The sequence below is a fragment of the Lithobates pipiens genome, unplaced genomic scaffold (genome assembly GCF_037356315.1).
Source record: "Lithobates pipiens isolate NorthernLeopardFrog02 unplaced genomic scaffold, aLitPip1_a1.2 Scaffold_3, whole genome shotgun sequence".
Lineage (NCBI taxonomy): Eukaryota > Metazoa > Chordata > Amphibia > Anura > Ranidae > Lithobates > Lithobates pipiens.
In genome coordinates, this window is record NW_027507790.1 from 154,800,978 (window position 1) to 154,813,545 (window position 12,568).

At 48.8% G+C, this 12,568-nt stretch overlaps 1 protein-coding gene across 2 annotated transcripts in view; it reads left to right on the forward strand.

Annotated features, from left to right (window-relative positions):
- Positions 1-1,676: 1,676 nt before the first annotated feature.
- The window catches only part of MBLAC2 (metallo-beta-lactamase domain containing 2), a 36,382-nt gene continuing 25,490 nt past the window's right edge, over positions 1,677-12,568 (forward strand). For both annotated transcript variants that reach the window (XR_013263926.1, XM_077462405.1), the window contains exon 1: positions 1,677-2,190. Coding sequence is in view for 1 of the 2 variants with exons in the window: in XM_077462405.1 (XP_077318531.1) it covers positions 1,740-2,190 (451 nt within the window). In the remaining variant the exon portion in view is untranslated. The remainder of the gene's footprint in view (positions 2,191-12,568) is intronic.

Below are 12,568 nucleotides of genomic sequence, written 5' to 3' on the forward strand. Positions count from 1 at the left end.
ACACGTGTCCCCTCTCTCAGGTGTACACGGGTCACACGTGTCCCCTCTCTCAGGTGTACACGGGTCACACGTGTCCCCTCTCTCAGGTGTACACAGGTCACACGTGTCCCCTCTCTCAGGTGTACACAGGTCACACGTGTCCCCTCTCTCAGGTGTACACAGGTCACACGTGTCCCCTCTCTCAGGTGTACACAGACGGGTCACACGTTTCCCCTCTCTCAGGTATACACGGGTCACACGTGTCCCCTCTCTCAGGTGTACAAAGACAGGTCACACGTGTCCCCTCTCTCAGGTGTACACGGGTCACACGTGTCCCCTCTCTCAGGTGTACACGGGTCACACGTGTCCCCTCTCTCATGTATACACAGGTCACACGTGTCCCCTCTCTCAGGTGTACACAGGTCACACGTGTCCCCTCTCTCAGGTGTACACGGGTCACACGTGTCCCCTCTCTCAGGTGTACACGGGTCACACGTGTCCCCTCTCTCAGGTGTACACAGGTCACACGTGTCCCCTCTCTCAGGTGTACACAGGTCACACGTGTCCCCTCTCTCAGGTGTACACAGACGGGTCACACGTTTCCCCTCTCTCAGGTATACACGGGTCACACGTGTCCCCTCTCTCAGGTGTACAAAGACAGGTCACACGTGTCCCCTCTCTCAGGTGTACACAGAAAGGTCACACGTGTCCCCCCTCTCAGGTATACACGGGTCACATGTGTCCCCTCTCTCAGGTATACACGGGTCACACGTGTCCCCTCTCTCAGGTATACACGGGTCACACGTGTCCCCTCTCTCAGGTATACACGGGTCACACGTGTCCCCTCTCTCAGGTATACACGGGTCACACGTGTCCCCTCTCTCAGGTATACACAGACAGGTCACACGTGTCCCCTCTCTCAGGTATACAGGGGTCACACGTATCCCCTCTCTCAGGTATACACGGGTCACACGTGTCCCCTCTCTCAGGTATACACGGGTCACACGTGTCCCTTCTCTCGGGTATACACGGGTCACACGTGTCCCCTCTCTCGGGTATACACAGGTCACACGTGTCCCCTCTCTCGGGTATACACAGGTCACACGTGTCCCCTCTCTCGGGTATACACAGACAGGTCACACGTGTCCCCTCTCTCAGGTATACACAGACAGGTCACACGTGTCTCCTCTCTCAGGTATACACAGGTCACACGTGTCCCCTCTCTCGGGTATACACAGGTCACACGTGTCCCCTCTCTCGGGTATACACAGGTCACACGTGTCCCCTCTCTCGGGTATACACAGGTCACACGTGTCCCCTCTCTCGGGTATACACGGGTCACACGTGTCCCCTCTCTCGGGTATACACAGGTCACACGTGTCCCCTCTCTCGGGTATACACAGACAGGTCACACGTGTCCCCTCTCTCAGGTATACACAGACAGGTCACACGTGTCTCCTCTCTCGGGTATACACGGGTCACACGTGTCCCCTCTCTCAGCTATACACAGACAGGTCACACGTGTCTCCTCTCTCAGGTATACACAGACAGGTCACACGCGTCCCTTCTCAAAGGCACGCTGAAAACAAATGGGCGTGTCTTTTCAGAAGCGCAAGCGTCTCCTGACTGGCTGCCCAGGCGGTGCCGCCCTGTTCCCCTCTTCTCCCATTGGAGGAGGCGCGCCGTGCAGTGACAGGTCTGTGGGCGCTGCCCTAGGTGCTGGCAGCCGGACTGTCGGCAACAGGCGGAGCGGGTCCGGCATGGCGGCTCTGGAGTGGTACGCACACAAGGCTCTGGGGGACGGCGTGTACTGGATCCAGGAGCGCTTCTACGAGTCCGGGAACAGAGCCAACATCTGGCTGGTGCAGGGCTCCCACCAGGACCTGGTCATCGACACCGGCCTGGGGCTCCGCAGCCTGCCCGAATACCTCATCTCCTCCGGGCTGCTGCCGTACGGCAAGGACGGGGGATCGGGGCGCCGGCCGCTCATGGCGGTGGCCACACACGTCCACTTCGACCACGCCGGGGGCCTTCACCAGTTCCAGCAGGTGGCCGTACACCGAGAGGAGGCGGAGGCTCTGATTCGGGGGGACAACTTCGAGACGGTGACCTGGCTGTCCGACAGCGAGGTGGTGAGAGAGCCGGTCCCGGGCTGGAGCGCCAGCCAGTTCAAGGTGGAGGCGGTGAAGCCCAGCCACATCCTGGAGGACGGTGAGAGACACCACGGACTGTCTATTACCGGGGGTGGCACTTTACCTACAAGATTGGCAACCAATCGGCTTCTAGCTTTAACTTCTGCAGTTAAGCCTTGTAAATAAAAGTTAGAAGCTGATTGGCTGCACACAGCCTCCAGATTGTGTCTCCCCCAAAATTTAAGTTGCATTTACACGTGATCGCGAGTGAAATCTGCGCCATTCCACCCTGTAATTTCAAATGGCTGCAAAAAACGCGATTATGATGTCATTACTTCTAATGGCACCCCAATCGTGCCGTGACTGTCTACGCTTTTCACTCAAAAAGGAATACTTTTTGGGCTACAGTGATTTCCACAACAGTCGTGGTAAAATCGCAGTGCCGTTAGAAGTAATGGCATCACAATCGTGCCCTGCGTTTTGCAGCCATTTGAAATTTTCCGATTCTGTCTGCGATCATGTGCAAAGGCAGCCCTAGGGCTAGTTCACACCACATGCAGGCCGCTGCATTCTTTTTCTGCATCAAAAGTGCATGGAAAGGTAGGTTCTATGTTTACACTGGCATAGTTCATACTAGGGTTGCCACCTCATCTCTTTAAACCCGAACACATATGAATTACACAGGTTCTGTGCTGAGGCTAACTAAATGCAGATAAAGCATGAAGTGAGTTTAATTACCACAGAACCTGTGTAATTAATATGTGTTCAGGTTTAAAGGGATGAGGTGGCAACCCTAGTTCACACCAGTGTGGTCAGATTGGCGCGGTTCGAAGCCCTACGAATCCACTGCGAGTTCCCGCATCGCACTCGACTAGCAGGTAGTTCACACTGCCTATCTCAGAACCGCTGGGAGTGTCAATACAAAGTTAATGACACCCCCAGATCGGTTCGTATATCTCAGTGCAAACTGTCAGTTCCGACAGGAATCGGATCACATGACCAAAAAAAGAGTCCTGTATGGCTGAATTTCCATCGCCCAGACATCGCATGTGATTTGCACACCAGTGTTGTGTGAATCGCATGTTGTGTGTCGCACAGCAAAAGGGCCATGTCAGCTCTGCTGTGGAGTGGACACAGCCCACTGTTCTCTATAGACTGGACTGACTGTCATCCAATCCCCTAGACAGGCGGGGCATCGGGAGGGGGGGGCTGAAGCCCTGAATGTGACCTAGAAAAGCCCAGAGTCTCAGGAAGGCACTGTCCAATTGTTAGCCCCGAGCACCGCCAGCCGCCACTGAGCGCGAGCCTTCTGGAGCTATGATGGACGTCCCACTGGTCCAATGCCGGGACCGCGGGATGTGTGACGTCCATCATAGGAGCTCCAGGCTCCAGATGGCGGGAATTACAATGCTGCTGAGCACACATTACTGAGATCCCAGCTCGGAGAGATAGGGTGAGATCTGTGACTATCTGCACTGATGATTGTTATCGGAGGGGATGAGAATAACCAGAAGAGGAGCCCACCGGGGTGTACTGATGACCTGAGCTGTGCTGGGGGCGGATGGCAGAGTGACTGCTGTGACACATGATGGGCACGCTGTACACCGCACACTGTGGCTGAGGCTGAACTGCAGGACACCTGGACACGTGAAGGTAGGTGAGGTCAGGTAGGTGAGGTCAGTGTATGCATGTTAGGTAGGTGTATGTATGTCAGGTAGGTAAGTGTATGTTAAGCAGATGTGTGCATGTCAGGTAGGTCCATGTATGTATGTTAGACAGATGTATGTTTGTCAGGTAGGTCAGTGTATGTATGTCAGGTAGGTGAGGTATGTAGGTGAGGTCAGTGTCGGATAGCTGAGATTATGGTCAAAATTGATGGGCACTGGTAAGCCCCAGGCAGCAACCAGCAAGTGAGCTTACCCCCTGCCACACAACCCTACCGGCCAGCCAAAAATCCCTGTGCTATGACCACCTTTGACCCCCCCCCCCCCCGCCAGCATTGGACTTCGGGCTGAAACCCCTGGTCTTTTTGCCTTCTAGCAACGCCCCTGTGAATGGATCCCCACCCATTTTCATTGGAGCGGATGCAGGCAGGTGTAAGTGGACAGGTTTGTTTACATCCGCCTCCCCATAGAGAACAATGGGTGGGCCAATTGGTTCACATGTGTAAAAGACGGCAGGAAGTAGTCCTGCAGCAGGACCATAATCAAGGGCCCCGTAATGGAAGAAAAGGACCCCAGGATCATTGGAAAAGGCCCCAGGACCAGAGGTCAGATGACCCTTCATGGTTCCTGGCATCGGGGCCTGAAGGTTCTAGTTATGCCTCTGGGCCAAATTGTAATGTCTAGATGACTGGGTCAGAGCAACTCCAAACCTGCAGCTCTTGTTGGATGTTCCTGGTCTGGAGATGACCAAATGTAGTCCAGGGAAGGAAAACCAGGGAACTGGCAATGGGGCCATGGGCGGCAGAGCTGCAGACTGGGCAGCGTACCCACAGCTGTGTCCAGAGCATCAGAACTCGACCACTGAGGAAGGGAAGAAGATGAACTGCTCTGATGAACTCAAGATTGGTTTGAGGAACACAACAGCAAGCTTGTGGTGTTGACTCAGCCTCCAAATTCTCCGGATCTAATTCCAACTGGGCATCTGTGGAATATGATGGAGGCCCTACCTCACAACTTACAGGTATTAAAGTGGTTGTGAACCTCAGACATGAAATCTGAACAACGCATATCCCTTTATAGCAGCCTTTTTTAACCAGGGTGCCTTGAGGTTTCTTCAGGGGTGCTTTGGCAAAATGTCTAAAAATTGCCCCAAAATTGTATACAAGCCGGTGGGTGGATGAAACCTGCCTTTTAGTTACACAAAGCCACAGCTATTCTTTGTACACCATTACAACCTTCTAGCTGCCAACCTCCTAATGACTAATGGCATCTTCCGTTCATAAGGAGAATGTTTGACCCTCCCTTCACTCTCTCCATCAGTGTTTGGGGTCTCATTAGCTGAGTGATGGAGAAAATATAAGGGAGAAGAGAAACCTTGGGATACTAGTCAGTAGCAGTGTGCAAAAGTATATTTGCTTTGGAAGAATAAACTACCGTATATACTCGAGTATAGGCCGACCCGAATATAAGCCGAGGCCCCCAATTTACCCCCAAAAAAACTGGCAAACTTATTGACTCGTGTATAAGCCGAGGGTGAGACATGCCTGTCCATCCCTGTGTGTGTGTCCGTCCATCCCTGTGTGTCCGTCCATCCCTGTGTGTCCGTCCATCCCTGTGTGTCCGTCCATCCATCCCTGTGTGTGTGTGTGTCCATCCATCCATCCATCCCTGTGTGTGTGTGTCTCCATCCATCCATCCATCCATCCCTGTGTGTGTGTGTCTCCATCCATCCATCCATCCATCCATCCCTGTGTGTGTGTGTCTCCATCCATCCATCCATCCATCCCTGTGTGTGTCTCCATCCATGTGTGTGTGTGTGTGTGTGTGTGTGTGTGTGTGTGTGTGTGTGTGTGTGTGTGTGTGTGTGTCCAGCCTACCTTTGTCCCGAGCCTCCGTCCCGTGCCTTGCCTCCTTGCCTCCGTCCCGTGCCGTGCCTTGCCTCCTTGCATCCGTCCCGTGTCGTGCCTTGCCTTGCCCCCGTCCCGTCCCGTGCCGTGCCGTCCCGTGCCCTCTTCGTCGGCGGCCATTGTAAAGTTCAAAAGCTGCGCCGCCGCCTTCGCCTGTGATAGGCGGAACACTGAATTTCCCAGCAGCCTGTGTTCCGCCTATCACAGACGTCGTATCATCCTCGTCCGTAGTACGAGGATGATACGACGTCCGTGATAGGCGGAACACAGGCTGCTGGGAAATTCAGTGTTCCGCCTATCACAGGCGAAGGCGGAGCCGGAGGCGCGGCTTTTGAATAGAATGGCCGCTGTCTGTCTGCTCGACACGCTGATCGAGCGGGCAGACAGCGATGACTCGAGTATAAGCCGAGGGGGGCACTTTCAGCCTCAAAAAAGAGGCTGAAAATCTCGGCTTATACTCGAGTATATACGGTACCTCTAATGTTGGGTGTCCTACGTGTATTGATGTTTCTGCATTATGTAAAACTATTAGTATTTTTACAATGGGGCGCCTCAAGACTGTCCATAATTTTGGAAGGTGCCTCCAGTCTATTTAACCACTTGTCTACCGGGCAATCTCACCCCCTTCCTGCCCAAGCAATTTTTCAGCTTTCAGCGCTGTCGCAATTTGAATGACAATTGCGCGGTCATGTTACACTGTACCCAAATGAAATTGTTATCATTTTCTTCACACAAATAGAACTTTCGTTTGGTGGTATTTAATCACGGCTGTTTTTTTTTTTTTATTCTTTACTTTAAAAAAATATAAAAAAATGGAATTTTTTTTTTTTTTTTTTTAGTAAATTTTTTCAGTAAATTCTGTAATTAAGTAATTTTTCTCCTTCACTAATGTGAGACAGCACTGATGGACAGTAGCCACTGTTGGCTGAACTGGTGGGCACTGATAGGTGGCACTAATATGCCGCACTGATAGGTGACATTGATAGGCAGCACTTGCGGGCACTTATAGGCAGCACGGATAGGCGGTACTGATGGGCAGCAATGATAGGCAGGACTGATTGCTGGCATTGGTGGGCAACGTGGAATGCAGGAAGTTTAACCACTTGCCGACCACTGTCGGCATATATACTTTGGCAGAATGGCACGGCTGGGCAAAGTAACATACCCATACGTTGAATTTCCCACCGTGCGCGCGACTGCCGCAAGTTCTATGACTGTGTGCCCACGATTGTGTCACGGAGCTGAAGAACAGGGAGATGCTGATGTAAACAGCATCTCCCCGTTCTGCTCTCTGTCATCGGGAGCAGCGATCAGGGTCACGTCACACACAGCCCATCCCCCAGACAGTTAGAAACACTCCCCTATGACACACTTAATCCCTCCCCGCCCCCTAGTGGTTAACCCCATCACTGCCAGTGACACTTTTTACAGTAATCAATGCAATTTTATAGCATTGATCACTATTGATGCCAACGGTCCCAAAAATGTGTCAAAATTGTCCAATGTGTCCGCCATAATGTCGCGGTCACAATAATAAAAATCGCTGCTCGCTGCCATTAATAGTAAAAAAAAAAAAAAAGTTATTAAAAATGCCATAGTTTTATGGCATTTTTATTAATATTTTTTGATATCCCATATTTTGTAGACGCTATATTGCGATTTTTACCAAAAATATGTAGAAGAATACGTATTGGCTTAAACTGAGGAAAAAATGTTTTTTTTTATATATATTTTTGGGAGATATTTATTATAGCAAAAAGTAAACAATCTTTTTTTTTTTTTTTTTTCAAAATTGTCCCTCCTTTTTTGTTTATATTGCAAAAAATAAAAGCCGCAGAGGTGATCAAATACCACCAAAAGAAAGGTAAAGCCTTCCGGGGCTGAAGTGCTTAAAGTGGTTGTAAACCCTTACAGACCTCTTTGACCTACAGGTAAGCCTAGATTAAGGCTTACCTGTAGGTGCAAGCAATATCTCTTAAACCTACATGGTTTAGGAGATATTTACAAAAGACAGGCACCGATGCCTACGGCGAATGCGGCGGCGTGCAGGCGCACTGAGCGTGCCATTGCTAACGGCGATCATGTCATTGTGGCTCTGGCCAATCACAGCACCGGAGCTGCGATACCCAGAAGGAAGATGGCCGCTTCGTGGAAGAGGGGACAGCAGTGACATTGCTGGCTCCTGTGTCAGGTAAGTGACACCTAATGGACTACTATGCGATGCATAGTAGTCCATTATGCTTTACCTTTGCAGCAAAACAAAGAGGAAGTAAAACCCACCAGGGTTTACATCCTCTTTAAAATCTTTCTCTGACACTTGTTTCTTAAGTTAAAATTAATATTTTTTTTGCTAGAAAATATATTGTAGAAGAGACCCTAGGGAATAAAATGTAAATTGCTGCAATATTTTATGTCATACTGTGTGACCAGCGGTCTTTCAAACACAATTTTTGGGGAAAAAATACTTCAATGAATAAAAAAAATGAAACAGTAAAGTTAGCCCAGTTTTTTTTTTTTTTTTGTTTTAATGTGAAAGTTCATGATTCACGCGAGAATCGTGATCCATCTTCTAAGCCAGGGCTCGACAAACCCCGGGCTCCAGGTTGCATTTGCGAATAGAATTAGTGACCTGGTGCCTGGGGCAGCACAGCTGGGGGGGGTATCCTGTCTCCGTGCACACCCCTCCCCGCCGGCGTGATAGCATTGGGCCGCGCCACATTTACCATTTAAAATCTCCATAGGCGAAGTTTAAAAAATTCTGCAGGTTGCATGTTTTGAGTTACAAAGGAGATCTAGGGCTAGAATTATTGCTCTCCCTCTACCGATCATGGAGATACCTCGCATGTGTGGTTTGAACACCGCTTTCATATGCGGGCGCTACTCACGTAGGCGTTCGCTTCTGCACGCGAGCTTGGCGGGACAAGGCGCGTTTAAAATTATTATTTTTTTCGTATTTATTTTAACTTTTATTTTTACATTTTTCACTGTTCTTTTAACCACCTCAATACAGGGCACTTACACCCTCTTCCTGACCAGACCAATTTTCAGCTTTCAGCGCTCTCACAATTTGAATGACAATTACTCAGTCATTCAACACTGTATCCATATGAAACTTGCGTCCTTTTTCCCACACAAATAGAGCTTTCTTTTAGTGGTATTTAATCACTAGTGGGTTTTTTATTTTTTGTGCTATAAATAAAATAAAACGTAAATTTTGTGAAAAAAATGCCCTTTTCTTTGTTTCTGTCATAAATCACAGCATATGCATACAACAAATTACACCCCAAAATACATTCTGCTACTCTTCCCGAGTACGGCGATACCACATGTGTGAGACTTTTACACAGCCTGACCACATACAGAGCACTAACATTGATGTAGTACCTTCAGACGTTCTACAAGCAAAAATGACGCATCTCATTTCTCAACCACCTATTACACTTTTGAAGGCCCTGGAGTACCAGGACAATGGAATTTCCCATAAACTGACCCCACTTTGGAAAGCAAACACCCCAACGTATAATCTGTGAGGCATAATGAGTCTTTTGAACGATTAATTTCTTTCCAGAAGTTTTTGGAATATGTGGAAAAAAATTAAAAGCGCATTTTTTTTTTTTTTTTTTACACAAAATTTTCAATTTATTAGATATTTCTAACACATAGCATGTATATAGCAAAAATTACACCCCAAAACACATTCTGCTACTCCTCCCGAGTATGGCGATACCACATGTGTAGGACTTTTACACAGCCTGGCCACATAGAGAGGCCGAAAATTGAAGTAGTACCTTCAGGCGTTCTAGGAGCATAAATGACACATCTCATTTCATTCCTACCTATCACACTTTTGAAGGTCCTGGACCACCAGGATAGTGAAATTACCCACAAAATGACCCCATTTTGGAAAGCAAACACCCCATTGTATATTCTATGAGACATGGGCTGCAAATAGGTACTCGGGTACTCTGATGGCCTGGTGACAGGTACTCTGATGGCCTGGTGACAGGTACTCGGGTACTCTGATGGCCTGGTGACAGGTACTCGGGTACTCTGATGACCTGGTGACAGGTACTCGGGTACTCTGATGGCTGGGTGACTGGTATTTGGGTACTCATATGGACTGTGACAGGTACTCATATGGACTGTGACAGGTACTCAGATGAACTGTGACAGGTACTCGGATGAACCGTGACAGGTAGAGGTCGACCGATATATCAGCCGATATTTGCAGTTTTTTAATTAATCGGCATCGGCCGATTTTGCTGATAAAAAGGCTGATTTAGAACTACAGCGCGACTTGCAAATTACTTCTGTAATAGAAGTCAATGTAAGTTGCCTGAGTCTTCACAGAAACGACTTGTCTCCTCTCTGAGAAGTCTGCCAAGAAAAGAGCAAAAAGATACAATGTTTACACTTGATGAATGAACTCATCTCAGTGTGTAGAGCTCTCAGTTTAACCATTTAAGACTAAATCTTTTCTGACACTTGTTGCTTACAAGTAAAAATCCTGTATTTTCTGCCAGAAAATCATTTGGAACCCCCAAAAATTATATATTTTTTCTTAGCAGAGATGCTAGGGAATAAAATAGTGGTTGTTGCAATATTTTATGTCACACGGCATTTGCGCAGCGGTCTTTCAAATGCAATTTTTTGGGGAAAAAAATACACTAATGATATAAAAAAAAAAACTAAAACGGTAAAGTTAGCCCATTTTTTTTTTTTTTTCGTCCAAAAGTTTTGTCTGCCTGTTTTTATTTAATATATAGTTTTTTTTTTTTTTTTTTTTTAATCTAAATCATACATACAAGTAAACTGATTGGGGGTTTGTTTTGTTTAATAAATGTTTAAATGTAAGAAATTTTCTGCATCACTTATGAAGGCAGCTTTCACACGGGAGCGGGCATGTGTTGATGGTAAAACGCTTCTAGTTTTAGGGGTGCTTTACCATCATTTTAGCGGTGCTATTCAGCTGCTAGCGGGGCACTTATAATCCAGCTAGCGGCCGAGGAAGAGGTTAAATGCGCCCGTGAAGCACCGCTGCCAAATCGCATTGCATGCGCTTCAGCAGTGGTGCCCATTCATATCAATGGGCAGGAGTGGTGGAGGAGCGGTATACATCACTCCAAACGTGCTGCTTGCAGGACTTTTTTTAACATCCTGCCAGCGCATCGCCTCCGTGTGAAAGCACTCAGTCTTTCACACAGACTGCAGGGGAGCCATTTTGCAGGCACTTTACAGCCGCTATTTTAAGCCCAAAAGCGCCTTAAAAAACGCCCCAGTGGGAAAGGTGTGTTAGATTATATGAGATGAAGAGGGATTAAAAAAAAAAAAAAATCGGCCTAACATATCGGCCCAAAAAAATCGGCATCATATATCGGCCGCCATGATTTCTAAATATTGGCATCGGCCAGAGAAAAACCCATATCGGTCGACCTCTAGTGACAGGTACCCGGGTACTCTGATGGGCTGTGACAGCTACTCGGGTACTCAGATGAACCGTGACAGATACTCGGGTACCATGATGGACCGTGACAGATACTCGGGTACCATGATGGGCCGTGACAGGTACTTGGGTACTCTGATGTGCCGTGACAGGTACTTGGGTACTCTGATGTGCCGTGACAGGTACTCGGGTACTCTGATGTGCCGTGACAGGTACTCGGGTACTCTGATGTGCCGTGACAGGTACTCGGGTACTCTGATGTGCCGTGACAGGTACTCGGGTACTCTGATGTGCCGTGACAGGTACTCGGGTACTCTGATGTGCCGTGACAGGTACTCGGGTACTCTGATGTGCCGTGACAGGTACTCGGGTACTCTGATGTGCCGTGACAGGTACTCTGATGTGCCGTGACAGGTACTCTGATGTGCCGTGACAGGTACTCGGGTACTCTGATGTGCCGTGACAGGTACTCGGGTACTCTGATGTGCCGTGACAGGTACTCTGGTACTCTGATGGCCCGTGACAGGTACTCGGGTACTCTGATGGCCCGTGACAGGTACTCGGGTACCCTGATGGGCCAGGACAGGTACTCGGGTACTCTGATGGACTGTGAGTGACAGGTACTATGATGGACTGTGAGTGACAGGTACTATGATGAGTGGTGACAGGCCCTCTTTATTGGGGGGGCAATCAGTGTGTGTTGGTGTACACTGTAGGCGGTAACGAGATGTTACCGCAATCTCCTCCTCACACACGATCGGTGTGTGAGGAGGAGAACCCGGTAACATCTCGTTACCGCGGTTTGTTTACATTTTAGTGATTGGCTGTGAAAGGATCACAGCCGATGACGTGGGTAAACAGCTGGCCAATGGCTGTTTACCAGCGTCGGTGACAAGCAGTGTTCCCGGGGAACATGCCACCACCGACGTGCATGCGCAGCGCGCTCGCGATCGCGCACATGCGCTGTGCACAGTCGGGGTGTGACCGTCTGTGATTGGCCGTGACTTCATCACGGCCGATCACGTGGTAAACAGCCATAACCAATGGCTGTTCACCCCCTTCGGTGGCGAGCGGTGTCTCCGTGACACGCCGCCACCGAAGAAACAGGGATGCGCACTCGCGATCGGTCATATGACTGCCTCCCGCCACAATAGGTGCACTGCCTAGCCGTCGTTTGACTGCCGGCGGTCAGCAACCAGTTAAAAAAAAATTGTGCCACTTTTATTCCCATTACAAGGAATGTAAAAATCCCGTGTAATCGAAAAAAGCATGACGGGTCCTCTTAAATATGAGATCTGGGGTCAGAGAGACCTCAGATCTCATATTTACACTAAAATGCAATTGCATTTTTTTTTTGTCATTTGGAAAAAATAAAAATAGATAAAATGTCCCTCTAAGAGCTATGGGCAATGACTTCCCCTCACTCGTCTCCATGTCAGGCCA